This window comes from Galeopterus variegatus, unplaced genomic scaffold, assembly GCF_000696425.1.
Source record: "Galeopterus variegatus unplaced genomic scaffold, G_variegatus-3.0.2 Scaffold8121, whole genome shotgun sequence".
Taxonomy (NCBI): domain Eukaryota; kingdom Metazoa; phylum Chordata; class Mammalia; order Dermoptera; family Cynocephalidae; genus Galeopterus; species Galeopterus variegatus.
The window spans coordinates 1,174-19,723 of NW_007734232.1; the positions used below are offsets into that span (position 1 = coordinate 1,174).

The window sequence follows — 18,550 nt, forward strand, 5'->3', positions numbered from 1 at the left end:
GACAAAACTGCACAAAAAAGGTGGGCAATTGGAATTTGCTCATGTAATTATGACAAGTCAGTAGATTCTACAAGTGCTTATGGAGCCCTGGGATGGCAGGCCCCATGCTGAGAGATGGACAAATAATGGATAGTCTCTGCCCTCGTAAGTTCACAATTTAGTAAGGCTGATGGACATATAGAAAGGAGATCAAAATTCAGTGCAATATGGGATCTTCAGGTGACTTACGTGAAGCCTGTGGACCCACCATGCCAGGTCACCTTGGGAGCTTTCTAGTAATAAAGATCCCCAGACCATATCCCTGGACAATTTTATTCAGTAGATCTGAGTAGGGATAGGGGATCTGCATTTTTTAACTACCACAGGTGATTCTCATGTGCAGTCAGAGTAATTAACTTGCCAGGGATTATCTGCCATCTCCTCTCTTTCTCCTGTAGTCCACAAAAATTCCATCAGTGAATCCTGTCATCTCTTCCTGTGAAATATACCCACGTTCTGTCCCTCTATCACCAACCTGCACAATTACCACGCTGGTCCAAGCCAAAATCCCTTTCCAAGGAGATTTTTGGAAGAGGTCTCTAGCTGGTCTGCCTGACCCCACTCTTACCCCATCGCAGTCTGTTCTTTTCACAGACTCTTACAGCAGGGAAGGTATATCACTTTTCACCAGAGCTCAAAACCCTCCAGGGCCTTCCCATCTTATGGAGAGAAAAGCCAATTCTTATCCAGGCTGCAAGACCCTACATGGTCTGACCCTTCTTGACCTTTCAAAAAGTTTCCCCACCCTCCTCCACCTCTGTGCCCCACCACAGTGGGCTTCCCTCCTGCCTCAGGGCCTTTGCACATTCTATTGCCTCTGCCTGGAATGCTCTTCCCAAATATCCTCATGACTCACTCCGTCATGTCTTTATGGTCATTGCTCAAATGTCTCCTTACCAGAGAGGCCCTCTCTGAATACCCTGTAAATTAGCCATCCCGGCCCTGCTCCTTCACTTTCCATCCTCCTTCTGCTGTTGCTTTCTTCTCCGAAGCCTTTATAACTCACACACACCATCGCCGCCACCACCACCACCACCACCATGTATCAGATATTTCTCGGTTTACTTGTGTATTGCCCATCTCCTACCACCACAGTGAGAGTAGGACTTTATCTGCTTTGCACACTGCCAGTTCATAAAACTGTGCCTGACACATAGAACTTGCTCTATAAATAATTTTGAATGGATAAATTAATAAATAGAAGTGAGAGGTTCGGAAGACTTCCCAAGTGTAGTTTACAAATATATAGGAGTAGGAGGGAAAAAAAGATCAACAAATATTTCCTAAGTCTCAGTTTTGGGTTAGAGGTGACTTACAGGTAGGGTAGGACAGCAGGGATCTAGGTAGAGCTGTAAATTGGAGGGATTATGAAATGCAACTTAATTTGAGACAGTCGTAACAATACGTATTTACCCTTCATGGAACCACAGATCTGCAATTGCCACAATGGAATAGTATCTCCTGTACAAAATTTAGTAAAAATAAGTAATAATAATAATAATAGAGCAAGTCTGGGATTTTTAGATAATTATTTTATATTAAAATGCAAAAACTTAAGTGTAAAGTTGTTTGTGAGGTCAATCACTGACCAAGGATCTACAGTCTCTGTATGGGTGGTCTGCGTCTGGACTCCACTCTCCTCCACTGGTCCTGGACCTCAGTTTTTGTTATCCTGAATCCATGAGTTTTGAACATTCTGCTTTTTTTCAGACTTTCAGTCACCTCCTTTGGAATCTGCAAATGACCTTAGGAAGGACGAGACATTCCAAATGCCAAGCTCACCTGTATGAGTATACTTGTAGGTCTTGATGCCTTAGGTTTTTTTACTGCCTTATTAGATCTTAAACACAATTTTATATTCCCTTGTATGTGCACATCACAATTTATTCAGTCATTCCCCCTACTGTTAAAAACATGCAGTGTCCATTAAGTTTTTTATTTTCATAAATAAAGCTTCAATAAATATCCCTTAACAGAAATTTCTGATCTTATATTTAATGATTTCCTAAAAATAGATTTCTAGAAGTTGGGTGACCAGGTCAAAAAAATGAGTAAAATTTTGCAACATGTTGCCAATTCGCTTTCCATAAATATTGCAGTAAAGCACATCCCTATTCTCAAGGTATTCAATTGTTCTAATTAATAAAATCTAGTTATCTTTAATTTGAGACTTTCTTCACACTTTTCTGCTTAGAAGATTAGGGTAATATTTCCGTTTATTTTATTTTCCTTTTTTTATAGCCTCACTTTCCACATTTAGCTCTAATCCATTGAAATTTATTTTGGCATGTAGTTGAGGTGACTATCAACCATTTTTTTTCAGTAATTGACCAATTGTCCTTTTATGGACAATTCTTTTTTCCACTAAATTGTTGAGCTATATATATCATATACAAACTCACTGTGGTTTCTATTGTCTGTTTCTGTGCCGTGTACTCTAATTTTGTTCCATTAGTTTTTCAGTTGAGTTTTTCTCTCCTGCTACAGAGCTTTGATTATTGTAGCATGATGGCACATGTTAGCTTCTGCCTCGGCAAGGCCCCACTCTAATCTCTTTTGTAAAAATTTATTTGGTGTTCTAATTTATACATTATTTCAGATATATTTTTAAATTATCTTTAAAGTTTCATATGAAAATTCCACATGGGCGAATTATTATAATAATAAAAAGCTGTAAGCAATTTGGGCAATATTTACAGTTAACAATAGTTGGCATTCCTTTACCAGAAATACATCCCTCCTTTATTTTATTTTATTTTTTTTGGTAAAGTCACACACTTTTGTTCTTTTCTAGCTCTCACACAATTGTTATTATTGCTGTCAAGGATATTCTTTGGTGTTTTACATTATTATTGTGAGTAAGATTACTGTTTCATCATATCTTGTCAATAATGATTACTGGTACATAGAAAGCTATTTATTCATTCATTTATTCTTTCATCAAATACCTAGCACTAATTAAGTGCTGAGTAGTTAATAGGATTATGCTGAGCATTTATCTACTGTGCTAGATAATAGGTGTCACTCATTGTCTAAACAAAATTTCCGTAATATTAGAATCAAAAATTTAGTGTGGCAGACAGGCATCAACCAACCAAGCAAGCAAATAAATATATAATTATAATTTGTGTTAAAAGCACAGGGTGCAGGAATAAAGAATAGCAGGGAAATCCTGGTTCGATATAGTGATCTGAGAAAACTATAACAAAGCCCAAAACAGAAGGATGAGAGAAATCACCAAGGTGAGAAGTATCGGGGGAGTGTCCAAGACAGAGGGAACAGTGGTTGAGTAGACCACAGATAGGAAAGACACAGTGGAGAGACAGAAAGTAAACCAGATTGATTGGAACAACACGAGTAAGGGAGGAAGTGGTAGGAAATGAGCTTGAAGAGGATCAAGCAAGCTTTATTATCATGATGGGGAGTTTGCATTTTACTCTTTTTTTAGCAATAATTTATCTACCTATCTGTTTAAAATCTATATATTTGAGTAGGTACGACATGCACATATACAAAACACAAAAGGTAGAGATTGTAAACCCAAGCTTCAGTTTCTGTCCCCAAAATATCCAGTACCTACTCGGTCTGTGCATATAAAAATAACAGCAAATGCTAATCCTTTGCTTTTTTTCCCCTCTTAATATACCATTCAATTGTATGGATTTATAATTTAACCAATCCTCTGATCATGCCCATTTAAGTTATTTCCACTAATATGCTATGATAAACAATATTATGATACCCTTTGAATTTTGCATAGCAGTGGTCATATTTATAAAATAAGTCTGTAGATGTGGAGTTACTGGGCTAATGAGTATGAATATTGTCAGCTTTTATACATATTACCACATTCATACATTCCCCAACTAGGTATGAGAGTGACTATTTCCCCCACAATCTAGCCAAGTTATCAAAGTTTTGATCATTGTTGATTTATTGGGTAATAATTGACATCATATTCTGTCTCATGTATTCATCAGCAATATATTGTTTAGTTTTACTTGTTCTGAACTTTGTCATTAGCATCATACTTTTTTCTAATTTCTGTACTTACCCATGTTGATGCATAAGGTGATAGTTGATTTATTTTCACTGCTGATTAGTATTTTGTTGTTATAATGTAACACAAAATATATATCTACTCTACTATTGATGGACATTCAGATTCTTTCCAGTTCCAAGCCCATATGGAAAATGCTTCTCTGAACATCTTAGGCATGTCTCCTGGGCAAACATGCAAAGGTGACTCTGGGGTGTGGCATAGAAAGGCGCAGTTGTAGGATGCACAAATTAAACATTAGTGTGTAAAGCCCAAGTAGCATCAATTCGTATTCCCACCAGCATCCTTCCCATTTTAATAATGTCCCATTTGGCGGGGGGGGAGTCCAACTTTGTGTGTATGAAATGATCTTGTATTTTACCTTTGTTTTCCAAGGGATTGGGATTGGTTGTCTTTTTCTGATAGATTTATAGAAGTTCATCATATGAACTGAAAATGAATTCTTTGCTGGTTATAAGTGCTGCAAATATCTTTTCTCAGTATTTTTTCCATTTTATTTATGTTGTCTTTGGATAGAGTCAAAATTCTTAACTTTAATTTGATAAGTGTATTAATCTATTCTTTATGGCTTCCACTCTTTGTGTTTTATTTTTTAACTCTCTCAAGGTAATAAAGATATTCTTCTAGATTGTCTTCTAAAATTTTATATTTTTGCGTTTCATATGTAAAACTTCAATCCATCTGCAATGAATTTATTTTCCATGTGGATAACAGTTTGTCCCAAATGCTTTATTGAAAAGTTCTTCTCTCCTTAGACCTGCAATGCCCGGTTGTCAAGATTGTGTGTTTATGTTTCTGGGTTCTCTACTCACATCCATTAGTCATTTTGCGTATCCTTGTACAAATACCACGGTCTCTTAATTACTGTAGTGTTACAATGAGTCTCTATACCTGGGACTGCAAGTCTCCCCATTCTGTTATTCTTTAGGAATATCTTGTGTATTCTTGACCCTTTGCCCTTCCATATAAATGTTAGAATCATCTTGAATTTCACTGGGGGGAAAAACACCTACTGAGATTTGAGAATTTTGCTACTGCAGTTCTTTCCTATCCATAATATGGTATACAGTCCTACATTTATTAGAACTTCTTTGATTACGTTTAATTAATGTTCATGATTTTCACAATTAAGGATTTGCACATATTATGCCTTAGATAATTTTCTAGATAGCTTATGGCTTGGTAACACAGAATGTGAAAAATAACATATATATATATAGATAAATTATATATAAAATGTTGAAACTCCATTTTCAGTTTGTTTTGGCCTCATGTGTGTATAGAAATGCACTTTACTTTTCGTTTTGATTTTATATTCAGCATCTTTGCTAAACTCTTATTCATCCTAACAATTTTTCTGTAGAGACTTTTGGAGATTCCATATGGATAATCATATCATCTGCAAATGATGACAGTGTCACTTTTCCTTTCCATCAGGACTTTGGGCTTTCCATGTGGAAATATTTTTAATTATGATTTTATTTATTTAATTTTTATCTTCTCTTTTTGAGTCAGCCTTGGTAAAATGCATTTTCAGAAATATATCGATTCCATGTAAGATAGTATTAGCATTAATCATAGTATATTTTTACTATTGATTGGTTTCTGCAATATCTTTAAATGTCCAATTTTCTATTTCTAATATTATTTATTTGTGCCTTTCCTTTCTTTTCCTTCTTGAGCTTATAAGAAGTGTTTCTGTTTTATTAGTCCTTTAAGAGAACAAAGTATTGACTTTATTGATCATCTTTATTGTATATTTGTTTTTTTGGTTCATTAGTTGCTGCTCCTATTTTATTTTGTTTTCTTCCTTCTACATAGTTTTAGTTTACTCGGGTTTTTGTTGTTGTTGCTGTTAGTTTTGTGATTTTGCTAAATCCTTAAGTTGAATGACTAGCACATTCATTTTCAACCTTCTTCCTCTTTTTTTTAATGAAGACTTTATGATTATAAATTTCTCTATAAGGACCACTAAATTCTATTCAGTGATATTTTCATTATTCTTTACCTATACTACATATTTTCTATTATTCTTAGATCCATAAGTTATTCAGAAATATTTTCAATTTCCAAACAGATGGTGTCTTTCTAGTGATCTTTTTATATTGCTTTGTAACTGGATTCACTGTAGTCATTGACTGTGGTTACGTGATACTAGTTCTTTGAAATTTGCTGAGGCTAGCTTCAGGTCCTACTAGAAGATCATATTTTACAAATTTTCAGTATGTGTCTAAAAATAATTTGTACTAATTACTGAATATAAAATCCCATTTTATGGTTGTCCATTATAGGAGCTATTCAATTCATCTCTTTGATGATTTTTTTTTTTCTGCTTGGTATGTTAACTACTAAAAATTGTATTTAAATAGACTACTGTAATGTAGACTTATAAATAATTACACAGATTTCTATATTATTTTACATTGTATATTTTGAAGCTATATTATTAAATTTGTCCTAAGTTCAGAATTTTTATATCTTTCTGGTGAATTAAACCTTCTAACATTATATAGTAACCCTTTTTATATCTAGTAATGCTTTTTTCTTAAATTCTCTTTAATTTGGTATTTACACAACAAAACTAGTTTTATTCTGTTTGACTCAAACTTTTTATATCAGCATATTTTAGAAATATCTCCTACAAATAGCACATAGAATATTTCTTTTTATCTAATCTGAAAGTATTATCATAGCTTAAGAGTATATCCCTATATGTAACATTTTTCTCTGTTTTCAAGAATTTCTTTTGCTTTTAGCATTTTGCCTATGATGTGCCCAAGCACAGTTGTGTTCACATTTATCCTGTGTGAGGTTTTCTGAGATTCTTGATCTGTAAATGCATGGCTTTACAATATTTGCAAAAAAAAAAAATTGTTTATTATTTATTCAAACAAACTATTTTTTCTCTCCTTCTGAGAATCCAATTACATGTATGTTAAGCCTTTTAATATTGTTTATTTACTGTGAAACATTTGGATTGCTACATTTAGATTTACCTTTGGAATTTTTATTTATTTTTTTCTCTTTACCTCCAAACAGCTCTTGTTTTAACCACCTGACCAGGCTGTTTAAAATTCTGTTTCAGGTTGTGGCCCAGGCAGTGTTGTTCATGTGTATGAACACAGCTGGAATCTTCATCAGTTACCTGTCAGACCGGGCCCAGCGCCAAGCCTTCCTGGAGACACGGAGGTGTGTGGAGGCGAGGCTGCGCCTGGAGACAGAGAACCAAAGACAGGTACCAAGTGGCATGGCTTTGTGTCCCAGTTATCAACTAACCAGTCTCTGAATTACATGGAGCTTTTTTTCCTCCCAAACACATTCTGACTTGCAAGCGCTTTCTCCAAGTTTGTGTCATGGGATTCCAGAGTCTAAAATAGTTATGTTAGGCTTACAGGTCAAAGTGGGTTTGTCTTATTCTACACACTCAATTATAGTCACAAGTCACATAATGACAGGAATACGTTCTGAGAAATGTGCCGTTAGACCATTTCGTTGTGTGAACGTCATAGCCTGCACTGACATAAACCTAGATGGCATAGCCTTCTGCACACCTAGGCTATAAGGTGTAGCCATTATAATCTTATGGGACCACCATGGTATATGTGGTCTGTTGTTGACCAAAACATCGATATGTGGAGCATGACTCTGTTCCCCACAAGAAATAAAATAATTGTAGTCACAAGGTAGCTTTCTTACACCTGTGACTGACGTCTATGTGAGTGAACAAGGTCATGGTTCTAAAAATCATCAACTTTCACCTTTGGCCCTCATTCTCTGACACTGTAAATTGTTATTGCAGATAAAATCTTTCACTGCATAGCAATTCAAATTATAGGAATCACATAGAAGAATCTTGTACATGTCTGGTCCTTAATAAGTCATCCTGATTTTCAGAAGAGGTATTGCACAAAATAAATTCTATAGACATGACGCCAATTCCAGATTAGGGGTTGCAGTAGGCAAGCAGGTTAGATGGGGCCAGGGGGGAAATAATGAGTTCCAGCTTGCAGGGGCTGCAATAAAGGAGTTTCTTGGACATATTGATCGGGTGAATGTTATGGGGACTTAAAAAACAGTGTTGTCCCCAAATGATAGTTTCTCCAAGATGAAATTAGCTTTCAAAGAACAAAGATTTGCCCCATTAAGCTATTCATGTATTCAAAATCCATGTATACTTTGCTTCTAAAAGCAGTTTTCAAAGGGAAATATCAGGAATGTGTTGGAAATTAGTTTTAAAATCAACATATAGTTTCCTGAGTTTATATGCTCTTGGGAATTCTGTGCTCAATAGATATATTAGTCCTACTATACTAGGCTTTTTTTCTTAAAGTTACGTCTTGTATATTATAACACTTGTTACTTTAAGCTTTATTCAATAATGGTTTGAGAAATTATGAAGAAAGTAGCAGTGAAAGATCCAACATTTTCTTCTTGATAAATTTGATGAAATCACCAGGAAAACACGGATCTCTGAAGTAAGTGAAGCCAGGTCTGTGTATAATGGATGAGGTGGACAGGTAGGGTACAACTTGCCAAGACTCAATGCTCACTGCCACAAGTTATCACCAGGGGCACAGAGGAGACTACTGAATTTCCAGCTTCTACGCTGACTTCGCAGGATTTAGAACAGAGAATTTCTAAGTTAATGTCTAAGACAATTATGGAACCTCACTTACAGTTTTATTGTTTTTCTGAATAGCTCTTGGAATAATTTTTTTAAAATAACTTTAAGGAAGAAAGCACCTTATACAAGAAACATGAGTATCTCCCAAGACTGTGTATTATGTTGCTGTGCAAAACAGAGCAGCTTCCAGACTGGCACGTCACTCTTTCCATGGAATCTGTGCCAATTCAGAGAATGCTGCCATGTTAATAATTTATTCAACTATTCTTGATGTTCTATCACAACAAGAACTGCAACTGTGGGCGAGTTGTCTGGAATGCCTTTTATTTAGTGTTTATAAAATATTGGAGACACTGAAAATTATTGCCTTATCATATCCATAAAACTTTTTTTCTTTTCCCATCCTTTAAGTTGGGTATCTTGGAATCACCATGGTCTAGTAATCTAACTTGGTGGAAGGATCTAGTAATCTAACATATGGAGGGTCTTCTACCTTCCTCCCTAACCTTTTTTCTTTTAAGTTGGTAGAAGAAGAAAGAAAATAATAATAAACAGAGGTGAGAACAAGTGACAACCAGAATGTAGTGAAAAGGCCACTAGAGTTTGTGCAGTGGCTGTCTTCCTAGTTGACCCACCTAAGTCACCTGCCTCCCAGCCCCAGGTTCCTTGTTCATACGTGGGCCATATCTCTCTCTTCAGCACTGCATTTGCCTCAAATGAGATAACATGTATAAAACAATACAAAATTATGTCAGTATTATTTTCATGGATGAAATACAAGAAAAGACAATGTTTTGGTGAAAAGTTCTTTGTTCTGAGGATTAAGTAAAATCTGCTGTAGGCATCTTATAGTGCTATGTTCACAACTATGATAAAGTATTTCTGGCATACTGACCACCCCTTCTTCCCCCAGGGGTAATATCTGAGATAGCCAGCTTTATATCATTCGATGATAAAGTTACTTTCCATTGACACTTGATCTCTGCTTCAGGTTTCAATTATCCCTGAGAACTTCCTCAGTGGTAGATGGACAGTGTTGTCTAGATAGAAGATGCAGACTTTCAAACAAGACCACCCTGGATTTGAAATCTTTGCTTAGTGACTATTTTAGTGAGCTTGAGCAAGTTCTGTGTCTTAGTTTCTCCATCTATAGATGGAGATAATAACACCTTTCCTGAAAATTATCCTTAATGGCTAAAAATATTGTGAGCAATAGGCTTGCAAATCAGTGAAGAGTTTCTATTAGGATTATTGTGCATAATGATTTATGTGAGTCAGCAATATAGCTCAGTTTCAAGAAAGCTCATTTAAGAATACATTATAGATTGGCTTGTCTAAGTTGAAGTAACTTAGGGTTATTTATATGGAGGTAAAGCAGGATGGTGGTTCTCTTTAGGTACATAGCAACCAGAACACATCACTAAGCTCCATCCGTATCCTTTAAAATATCCTGTGTCTTTGACTAATTCATCCCCATTTACCTCTTATTGGAGCTAATTATAATGCTGTAACTATTAAAAGTTATATACTTTGTGAAGGAGACACTGTAAGACCCTAAGTGACAGCAGATGCTTTTTCCTAGGATAATTATCCCAAAGGTGACTAATGGATTTTTTTTTTCGGCATTAAAAGTGCAGAATCAAAAAGGCCCTATTCCACAGCAATGATCAATTTTGTGGTATTTTCTAAGCACTGGGTTTATCTCATGATAGGATACAAAGGAATTATTTATGTGACTTAATTTGTTCAACCATGAATTTATTTATTGAGAGTACATTATGTGCTGGGAGCCCTGCTGGGTATTGGGAATATAAATGCTGATAATCAGTTTCTGTCCTTACAGAGTTTACCGGGTATAAAAGGAGACAAATGACTGTATAGATAGTTGTGGCAATAGTGTGTGGGACATACCTAATCTAGAGGCTTATAGAAGGATACCCAGGAGAAATGCTATCTGACATGTTAATAGAATTTAGTTCAGTGGAGAAGCACAGAAGAGTACCCTATAAAGGGCAAAAACACATGCAAGCATCTTGAAGGAAGAAAGAACATAATTTGGGGGAAAAATTATGAGCATTCCCGTGACCATTCATTCACTTATTCATCTATCCATCCACACATTCATGCTGTAGACACAGAGATAAATAAGACTCAGTCTTTACTCTGGATTTGGCCTGGAAGATAAGTAAAATTTTAGTTATTGGAATAGAAGAAAGAAAGTAATTAACAAAGATATTGATGACAAGACATATGTGATCTGTTGAAGGACAGCAATGCTGGGCAGCAGGTTTTCTCTGATACCCTCCAGCAAATTGTGCACTTCTTCAGTGGGACACTACTATTTTCTATTCAATGAAAACTGTACATTTATTGAGTGTTAACTATTTATCAGGCATTGCTCAAAGTACTGTGTACACCAAAGTGAAGAAAATCTATTCCAGATCTCTATTATAGCATGCCACACTGGATCTCAATCATCACATGCCTGTTTGTTAGGGTAAACTGTGAGACCCTGAAGGATGTCCCATGATTCATTCCTCTATATATCCCTTCTAGCACTGCCTAAAACCCAATGTGGAGACTATTTATCAGGCATTGCTCAAAGTACTGTGTACACCAAAGTGAAGAAAATCTATTCCAGACCTCTATTATAGCATGCCACACTGGATCTCAATCATCACATGCCTGTTTGTTAGGGTAAACTGTGAGACCCTGAAGGATGTCCCATGACTCATTCCTCTATATATCCCTTCTAGCACTGCCTAAAACCCAATGTGGAATATATGATGACTAAATATTGAGATCATCAATATTTAATGGTATTTACTAATTATTTTTCCAAAGAAAAATTGTCAAGCAGTAGCTAGAGGGTAAGTGGCACATGTACCTTGCTTCCTCTTGCTTGGTGGATCCCATTACATAATGAGATTCTAAAAGTCCTGGGAAATAAGCTTTTTCCTTGGATAACCTGCAATTACATGCATGGTTCTTGAGGTCAAGAGCAAGCAGGCAGGAGAGGCCACAAAATTTTAAAAACCTTTGCTCAATGTCTCTTCTAATTAAGCTCCTTGAAGGTGACTCTTAACTTTACGTCTATCTCACTTCCCTCCCATAGTAGCTGGCACAATGCTGAGCAGAAACTATTGAATGAGCCCAAATGCTGACATTTTTAATTTAGATGATTGGCTGCAAGAGATTGAGCACAGGTTGCCCCTTGTCTTTGGGAAAGCATGAACTTTGTCTCCTTTTAAAATTTTATTTCATCACCAATTGCAACTAGCATGGAGCATACTAATCATCTCCTATCTGGTATCCTGATCTCCAGCTTCTCTTTCTCCAAACTGTTCTTCATCCCAAAAGCCTGGTCTGGTTTCAGAACCAGAATAGGGTAGTGCTTAAGAGCAAACCCTTCATTTTCTGGAAGATCTGTGTTCCTATACCACTTCCTGCACTTCCTGGCTATGGGAAATTAAGCAAACTTCTCCCATCTGGGGACCTTGATTTTTTGAATGTAAGATGAGCATAATGATTATACCTTACTCCAAGGGTTGTGGTGGAGATTAAGGATGAACAGTTCTCAGTTCAAGGCGGAGTAAATGCTCAAGGCATATTAGAAGGGATGCAGCAATAATAATGAAATTGGTGTTACTCATCTCTGCAGGAAAACCATCCACTGGCCACATTCCCTCCAAGATAAAATCCAAACCCCCATGCATAGTCCAACAAGTCTTCCAGGACCTAGCCCCTGTCCTCTCTCTCCAGATTCTTCCCCACACCCTCAACTCACCCTGCAGTAAATGACCATCAGCTCCCTGAACTGCTTGCTATTTCACCACCCTCTGCCATGTGGTTCTTTCAGCCTGGAAAGTCTACCTCCCTCCTGATGTGTCTCGCCTCTTTGGCTCCAGCATCCCTCCCTCCATGAGGCTTGCTTTTCCCTCCCAGATAGAGTTGAAATGCTTTTTCTGTCCTCCCAGCATGCCATGAAAGTTAACTCTATTACAGAAGGTGTCATAGTTTATGACATTTGCTAATCTGTATTTCTCTTCCTCCACAACCGTGAAAGACTAACTCATTCATCTGATTCTCTGATATTTACCTAGCACTGTGGCTAGAATGCAAGATCTTCTGATTAATGTTTTTTTAACTGAGTTATATTGAATTCGAACTTTGGCTCCTGGCTTCACTCCTACCTACATGAATGTTGTAATAACTCTCTGTGTAAAATAAAGAGACATGTGCCCATCATGACACCCACGAAAAGTTTGGTCGGGAGAGACTGGGACAAGCTGAGCACATGTCTTAAGCAGACCCACTAGGGAAATTTTCCATCTAGCAGCTACATCTTGGAACATCTGTCTTTGGGGAGTTACATTCTAGTTATTGTAGTTTTTGTAATCCCACTTCTCCTCCCAAATTTTCCAAATGGCCCACATTTATTTTAAATATTAAAATGAATTAATTGTTTTTTCTTTCAGCTTTGAGAATTGCATAAACCTCCTTATGGTAATCATGGCATTTCGAGGTGTCTCAGAAGCTCTGGGAGCACTGGAATACATTTTCTGATGATACCATATGTTGCAGCAGCAGGAAGATTATTTTTAAGTGCAACAGATGTTTTAGCTGTATTAAAGCAATCCCGTTTAACTTAAATATCTTTGTTAGACAATATTGGTGTAAGCTAGTGGTTCAGACCAGTAGATTGAATGAGAACGTTGGTTTCCTGAGTTCTGAATTCATTGGTTTGATTCATGTTGGTGCCTTATAACTTCTAGAAGATTTATTTAAAGCTATAGATACTGTTAACTAGTAAGGCAGAGGTTTGTCATTCATTCAATCATTCATTCATGATTCAAGAAAAAATCAAGGTTGACCTGGAAGTGGCAGAAACTCGGATTATTTGTTTTATTATTTCAAGTAGGTGGGTCTTATTATATTCCAAAAACGTTTTCGGCCTCCTACTATCAAGTCATTTTTCTGCTATTCTCTATCTCTTACACTCAAGCCACCCACAGACCACCTATCATGTTCAGCAATATCTGTTATTAACAAATTTTATGTCCTTTAGTTTATACTGCAATATTCGTTGTTTCCTACAAATTCTTCTTACTTTATTACCTCATGCCTCTGCTTATGATTTTCTCTCTACTTGGTGTTACCTTCCTTTCATCCCACAACCTTTTCTACCATTCAAAGCTCAGCTCAGATGCCACCTCCTCCACAGAGACCCTCTCTGATCCCCGCAGCTGAAACCTCCATGAGAGTTTCATTTGCACATTTCTTTACGGAATTAATCTCTTTCTACATTCTGCTATGCCCTTGACTCATTTTTGCTTCTGCACTCTAAACTCTTTGAGATTGCAGATATGTTTAATTTGTGTTCTTTATGGTAGCTGTGGACCAAGAAGGAGAAAACTCAAGCTGAAAAGAAAAACACAGACAATAAACATATAATGGATACTATTAATAAAGTCTTCCAAATATTCTTTCACCCAAAAACATTTTTGAATAAATAAATTTTGGAAATACTCTCCTCTTGTAATATGATTTCCAGGGTTTTTGTCCTCCAAACCCAGAGTCCAATCCCTCCTTAACAGTTAAGGACTTCATTTAACTTCCTTTATCTATCAATCCAACTTCATCTTCTATTATCCCTTTACATAAATGACTTCAGCCTGGATAGAGTGTTGCCTGAACCAACTTTTTTTTTATTTTTATTTTTTTTCCTTTTTTTGTCTTTTTTCTTTTTCTTTTTTTTTTTTTTTGTCTTTTTTTTCCATGTCCGGCAACGGATCGCAACCCTCGGTGCTGCACCCGCACCTCGCTCAGCCAGTGAGCGGGAACCGGTCTGTATGTGGGATCCGAACCCTCGGAGGGAGCGCCGCCACGCTCCCAAGCGGCGCACTGTAGCAGTGCGCCACCGGGCCGGCCCTAAACCAACTTTTTAAAAACAAATTTCTCCTAGAGCCATCTTCTTCCATCTCACTCCTGCAAACTTCGATTCTATGTTCCATATTTTTCATAGTTTCATTTAATTTCTTTTCATAGTTTCACTTTCATTTCTTTCAGATATTCTTGATGGAAAATGTAAAATGTTATTCTAATCACCATATTTCCCCAATCTGTAATGCTGCACAGCTGCACTGTCCAGTAGAACTTCCTGTGAGGGAAAGGTTTTATATCTGTGTTATCTAAAAGCCACTAACCACCAACGACTATTGAGCAGCACGCGAAATGTGGTCAGTGTGACTTCAGAATTACGTTTTTAATTTTTTAATTTTAAATTTAAATATGAATAGCCACATGTAACTAGCGGCTCCATATATGCAGAACATCTTTATACTCTAGACTTTTCCACACAACTATAACTTTATTAGATCTGTTTACAAATAATAACCACTTCCTGCTCACTTAAGAAACTAGGGAAGTTTATTGTAAGGTTGCAAAGGAATATCAAAAAATTCTTACAGGGAGAAATAATGCAGGGCTGAGGAAGGGACTGGACCCAGAAAATCAAGAACCACCAGAAATCCAGGGAGCTTTCTGTCCATCTTTGATTCTTTCTCTGTATCCGTCCACTCTGTTCTCTTCTTCTCTCCGAACCAACTTTCTCTGTTATTCAGACTACATAATGGAAAACAGTTGTGGCACAAACTCTTAAAAGTTTATATCTACTTTGATCTGGAGAAGAGTCCAGAATGAAAAAATGCTGTCCGGCCCAAACTAAAAGTACAGAAACTGAAATCCAACTGGCCAGGCTTTAGTTTGGAGTCCAGCCCAAGCCCTGTCATGAGAGGCAGTGTCATACAACAGAAATACAGCTACTGGGGTCCCTCCCCTGACTGAGGGGTGGGCAATTCCCAGAGATGAATGCCAAGTGCCCAGTAGTCCTCCACTCCAGAATTTTCTCTCTGTTGCCCCTGATGGAGTTTGGATGTGTTGTCCCCTCCAAAACTCATGTGGAAATTCGGTCTCCCATGTGGCAGTGTTGGAAACTGACTGAGTCATGGGGGCAGATCCCTCATGAATGGATTAATGCTCTCCCTGGGGGAGGGGGGATTAATGAGTGAGTTCTCGCTCTATTAGTTCCCGTGAGAGCTCATTGCTTAAAAAGACCCTGGCACCTCCTTGCTCCCTGGTCTCTCTCTTGCTTCCTCTCTCTTGCTTTCTCTCGCCATGTGATCTGCTCGTACCCACCGGCTGCCTGCCACTTTCTGCCATGAGTAGAAGCAGCCTGAGTCCCGTGCCAGATGCAGCTGTCCCAGAATCGTAAGCCAAATAAACCTCTTTTTTTTATAAATTACCCAGTCTCAGGTATTTCTGTTATAGCAACACAAAGCGGACTAAAACACCCCTGAGTCCCGTGCCAGATGCAGCTGTCCCAGAATCGTAAGCCAAATAAACCTCTTTTTTTTTATAAATTACCCAGTCTCAGGTATTTCTGTTATAGCAACACAAAGCGGACTAAAACACACCGTTCTAATCACCCACGAACAGCCTCCCCTCCTCCTGATCCCTGCAGCACTGGGCACTGCTGACTCATCCCCACAGCCCCTTTCCTGAAGCGCTCTCTTCCCTTAATTTCATGACGAGGCTGTTAGTTTTCCTTCTTGTCTTTCAGATTACTGTGTTTCGTCCACGTATCCCACTTCCTCCTCCTAACCCTTAAATGCAGGCATTCTTCAAGGGCCTCTCCTTGACCTCTTCTTTTTCCTCCTCTCTCGGCTTCTTTGGTGATTCACCATGACTTCAACCATCACTTCTGGATTGTTCCCATGTCAGTATCTCTAACACCATGTTGGTGACGGGCATCTGAGCTCCAGATGCCCATCACCAACATCCTTTTGGGAAGCTTCATCTGTGTGTCCCACAGGCATCCCCATCTCAGCCTGTCCATATTCCTCTCACCACCACCCCTGCCACCACCAAAGTCCCCCTCTTCGTCTATGGCACATCCCTGTACCTGATCCATCCAGTCAACTGTGGTACGGATTTCTGTTGACGCTGTCTCCACCACTATGTACTAACTGCCCCTATATTTCCTTTACTAGTACTGGATGGTTAAGCCCTCCCACAAAATAGAATTCTAATTGGTGCTAACCACTGATCTAGCCACCTGGAGTCACTCCACCCTAAAATTCTTCTTGAAAAAAGAAACTGAATTTTCCTTTTTTTCATTTTCCTTATGATCTATGAAACAGAAACTCTACAAACATGTTGGGCTTTATAGAAATGTGTGAGGCATGAAGACAAAGCCACTGCTTTCTCCTACCTATTTTTGTCCCTCTCCATCTTAATGTCGAGATGGTGAGACAGGCGTCCAATGATCCTTACTTCTCCAGACAGTAGGATTCATGTGCCAGGAGTCATTATGCATTCATTGCCCAGGTCTTGCTGTGGGGTGAGCATGGGACTCCTCTCCTCCCTGAAGGGAGCCCACCCATGCAGTGAGCCCTGCAGTGGCTCAGCTGTTCTGCCTCTGGCTGGGGAACTGTGGCTATTGCAGAAAGAAGGAATAGTAAGCCAACGTCCGCTCACTTCCCAGCCAAGTCCCTATTCCTTTGCCAGTAATAAAGTATCTGTTTCGATTCATACCTGTTTCTCAAGTGGCTCACTTGAGAGGTGAGGTGTGTAACTAACTCAAACCTCAAAATCCCAGCACAGAATATTATGCTTCTTGGTGCCCAATTTTGATTATATAAGACCTCCTGCTAAAGCCCCCGCATTGCTACTGCCCATAGAACACAGACCAATCTCATTTACCGTGCATCATGGCCCATTCACTACCTGGCTCCAGCTCTACTGCTCAAGCGTGTCACTTGCTATCTCCCTCCTGTATCCCAACACTCCACCCAGACCAGCAAACGTGCCCCGCAGTTCTGTGCCTTTGATTCTTTGCTGGTCATTCCCTGTTTGCCCTCCAGATCCAGTCTCCATCCTTCTTTGCCTTTCACTCTGCCCCAGGAGGCTGACCTTTATGAACTGCATTAACAGGATTATTATCCTCTAACTTCTGGTTGGGTTTGGCCAACGGGAGGCACTGGAAGGGGACCAGAGGGCAAGAGGATGATGAAGTCAATGTATTTATCTCCCTTTCTCCTACCCTGCTGGGTTGTGGATTGGCAGTGGCTGCATTTCTCTAGCAAAGGCCATATCTCCTATCAGGCAGCCCTCCCTTATACTACAGGGTTTGCCAGGTCCCAGGGTTGTTTGTGGCTGTGCACCCTTCCAGGCCTTGGGGGTGCTTTATCATCCATTGTGGGGTACCTTAACTCTCCTTAAACTCTCTTTCACTATCTCTTTTGAGGTCCCATGTCCTGCCAGGACCTTAAATGGCATGCTCCTATTGCTCCCTTTGCATAGGATGCTCTACTCCCATCTCTGTCTTTATTTATGAGGTAGGTTAATAGAGCAGAAAGATACTGGGCTAGAAGTAAGAAAATCTCTGCTCTGTCCAACATGGTAGCCAATAACCCCATGCAAATACTGAGCACCTATCACATTCCTGTTCTAAAATGAGATGTGCTGTGAGTGTAATTTACATACCAAATTGTGAAGACAGAACCAAAGGCATGCAAAATATCTTATTAATAACTTTTACATACTGATTGCACATTGATTACCCATCAAAATGATATTTGGGGCATGTTTGGTTAACTAGAATATCTATTAAAATTAATTTCAATTGTTTCTAATTTTTTTTTAAATGTTTTTTTTGTTTTTTTGTTTTTTCCTTTTTGTCTTTTTTCGTGACCAGCAATGGATAGCAACCCTCAGTGTCACGCCCGTACCGGACCGGGACCGGCCACGGGATCGCAACCCTCGGT

The 18,550-nt window shown here is 38.3% G+C and overlaps 1 protein-coding gene across 1 annotated transcript in view; it reads left to right on the top strand.

Annotated features, from left to right (window-relative positions):
* Positions 1–7,187: 7,187 nt before the first annotated feature.
* LOC103608189 (adenylate cyclase type 8-like) overlaps positions 7,188–18,550 on the top strand; it is a 60,431-nt gene continuing 49,068 nt past the window's right edge. The window contains exon 1 of the mRNA XM_008592635.1: positions 7,188–7,334. Within this exon, the coding sequence (XP_008590857.1) occupies positions 7,209–7,334 (126 nt within the window). The 5' untranslated portion in view covers positions 7,188–7,208. The remainder of the gene's footprint in view (positions 7,335–18,550) is intronic.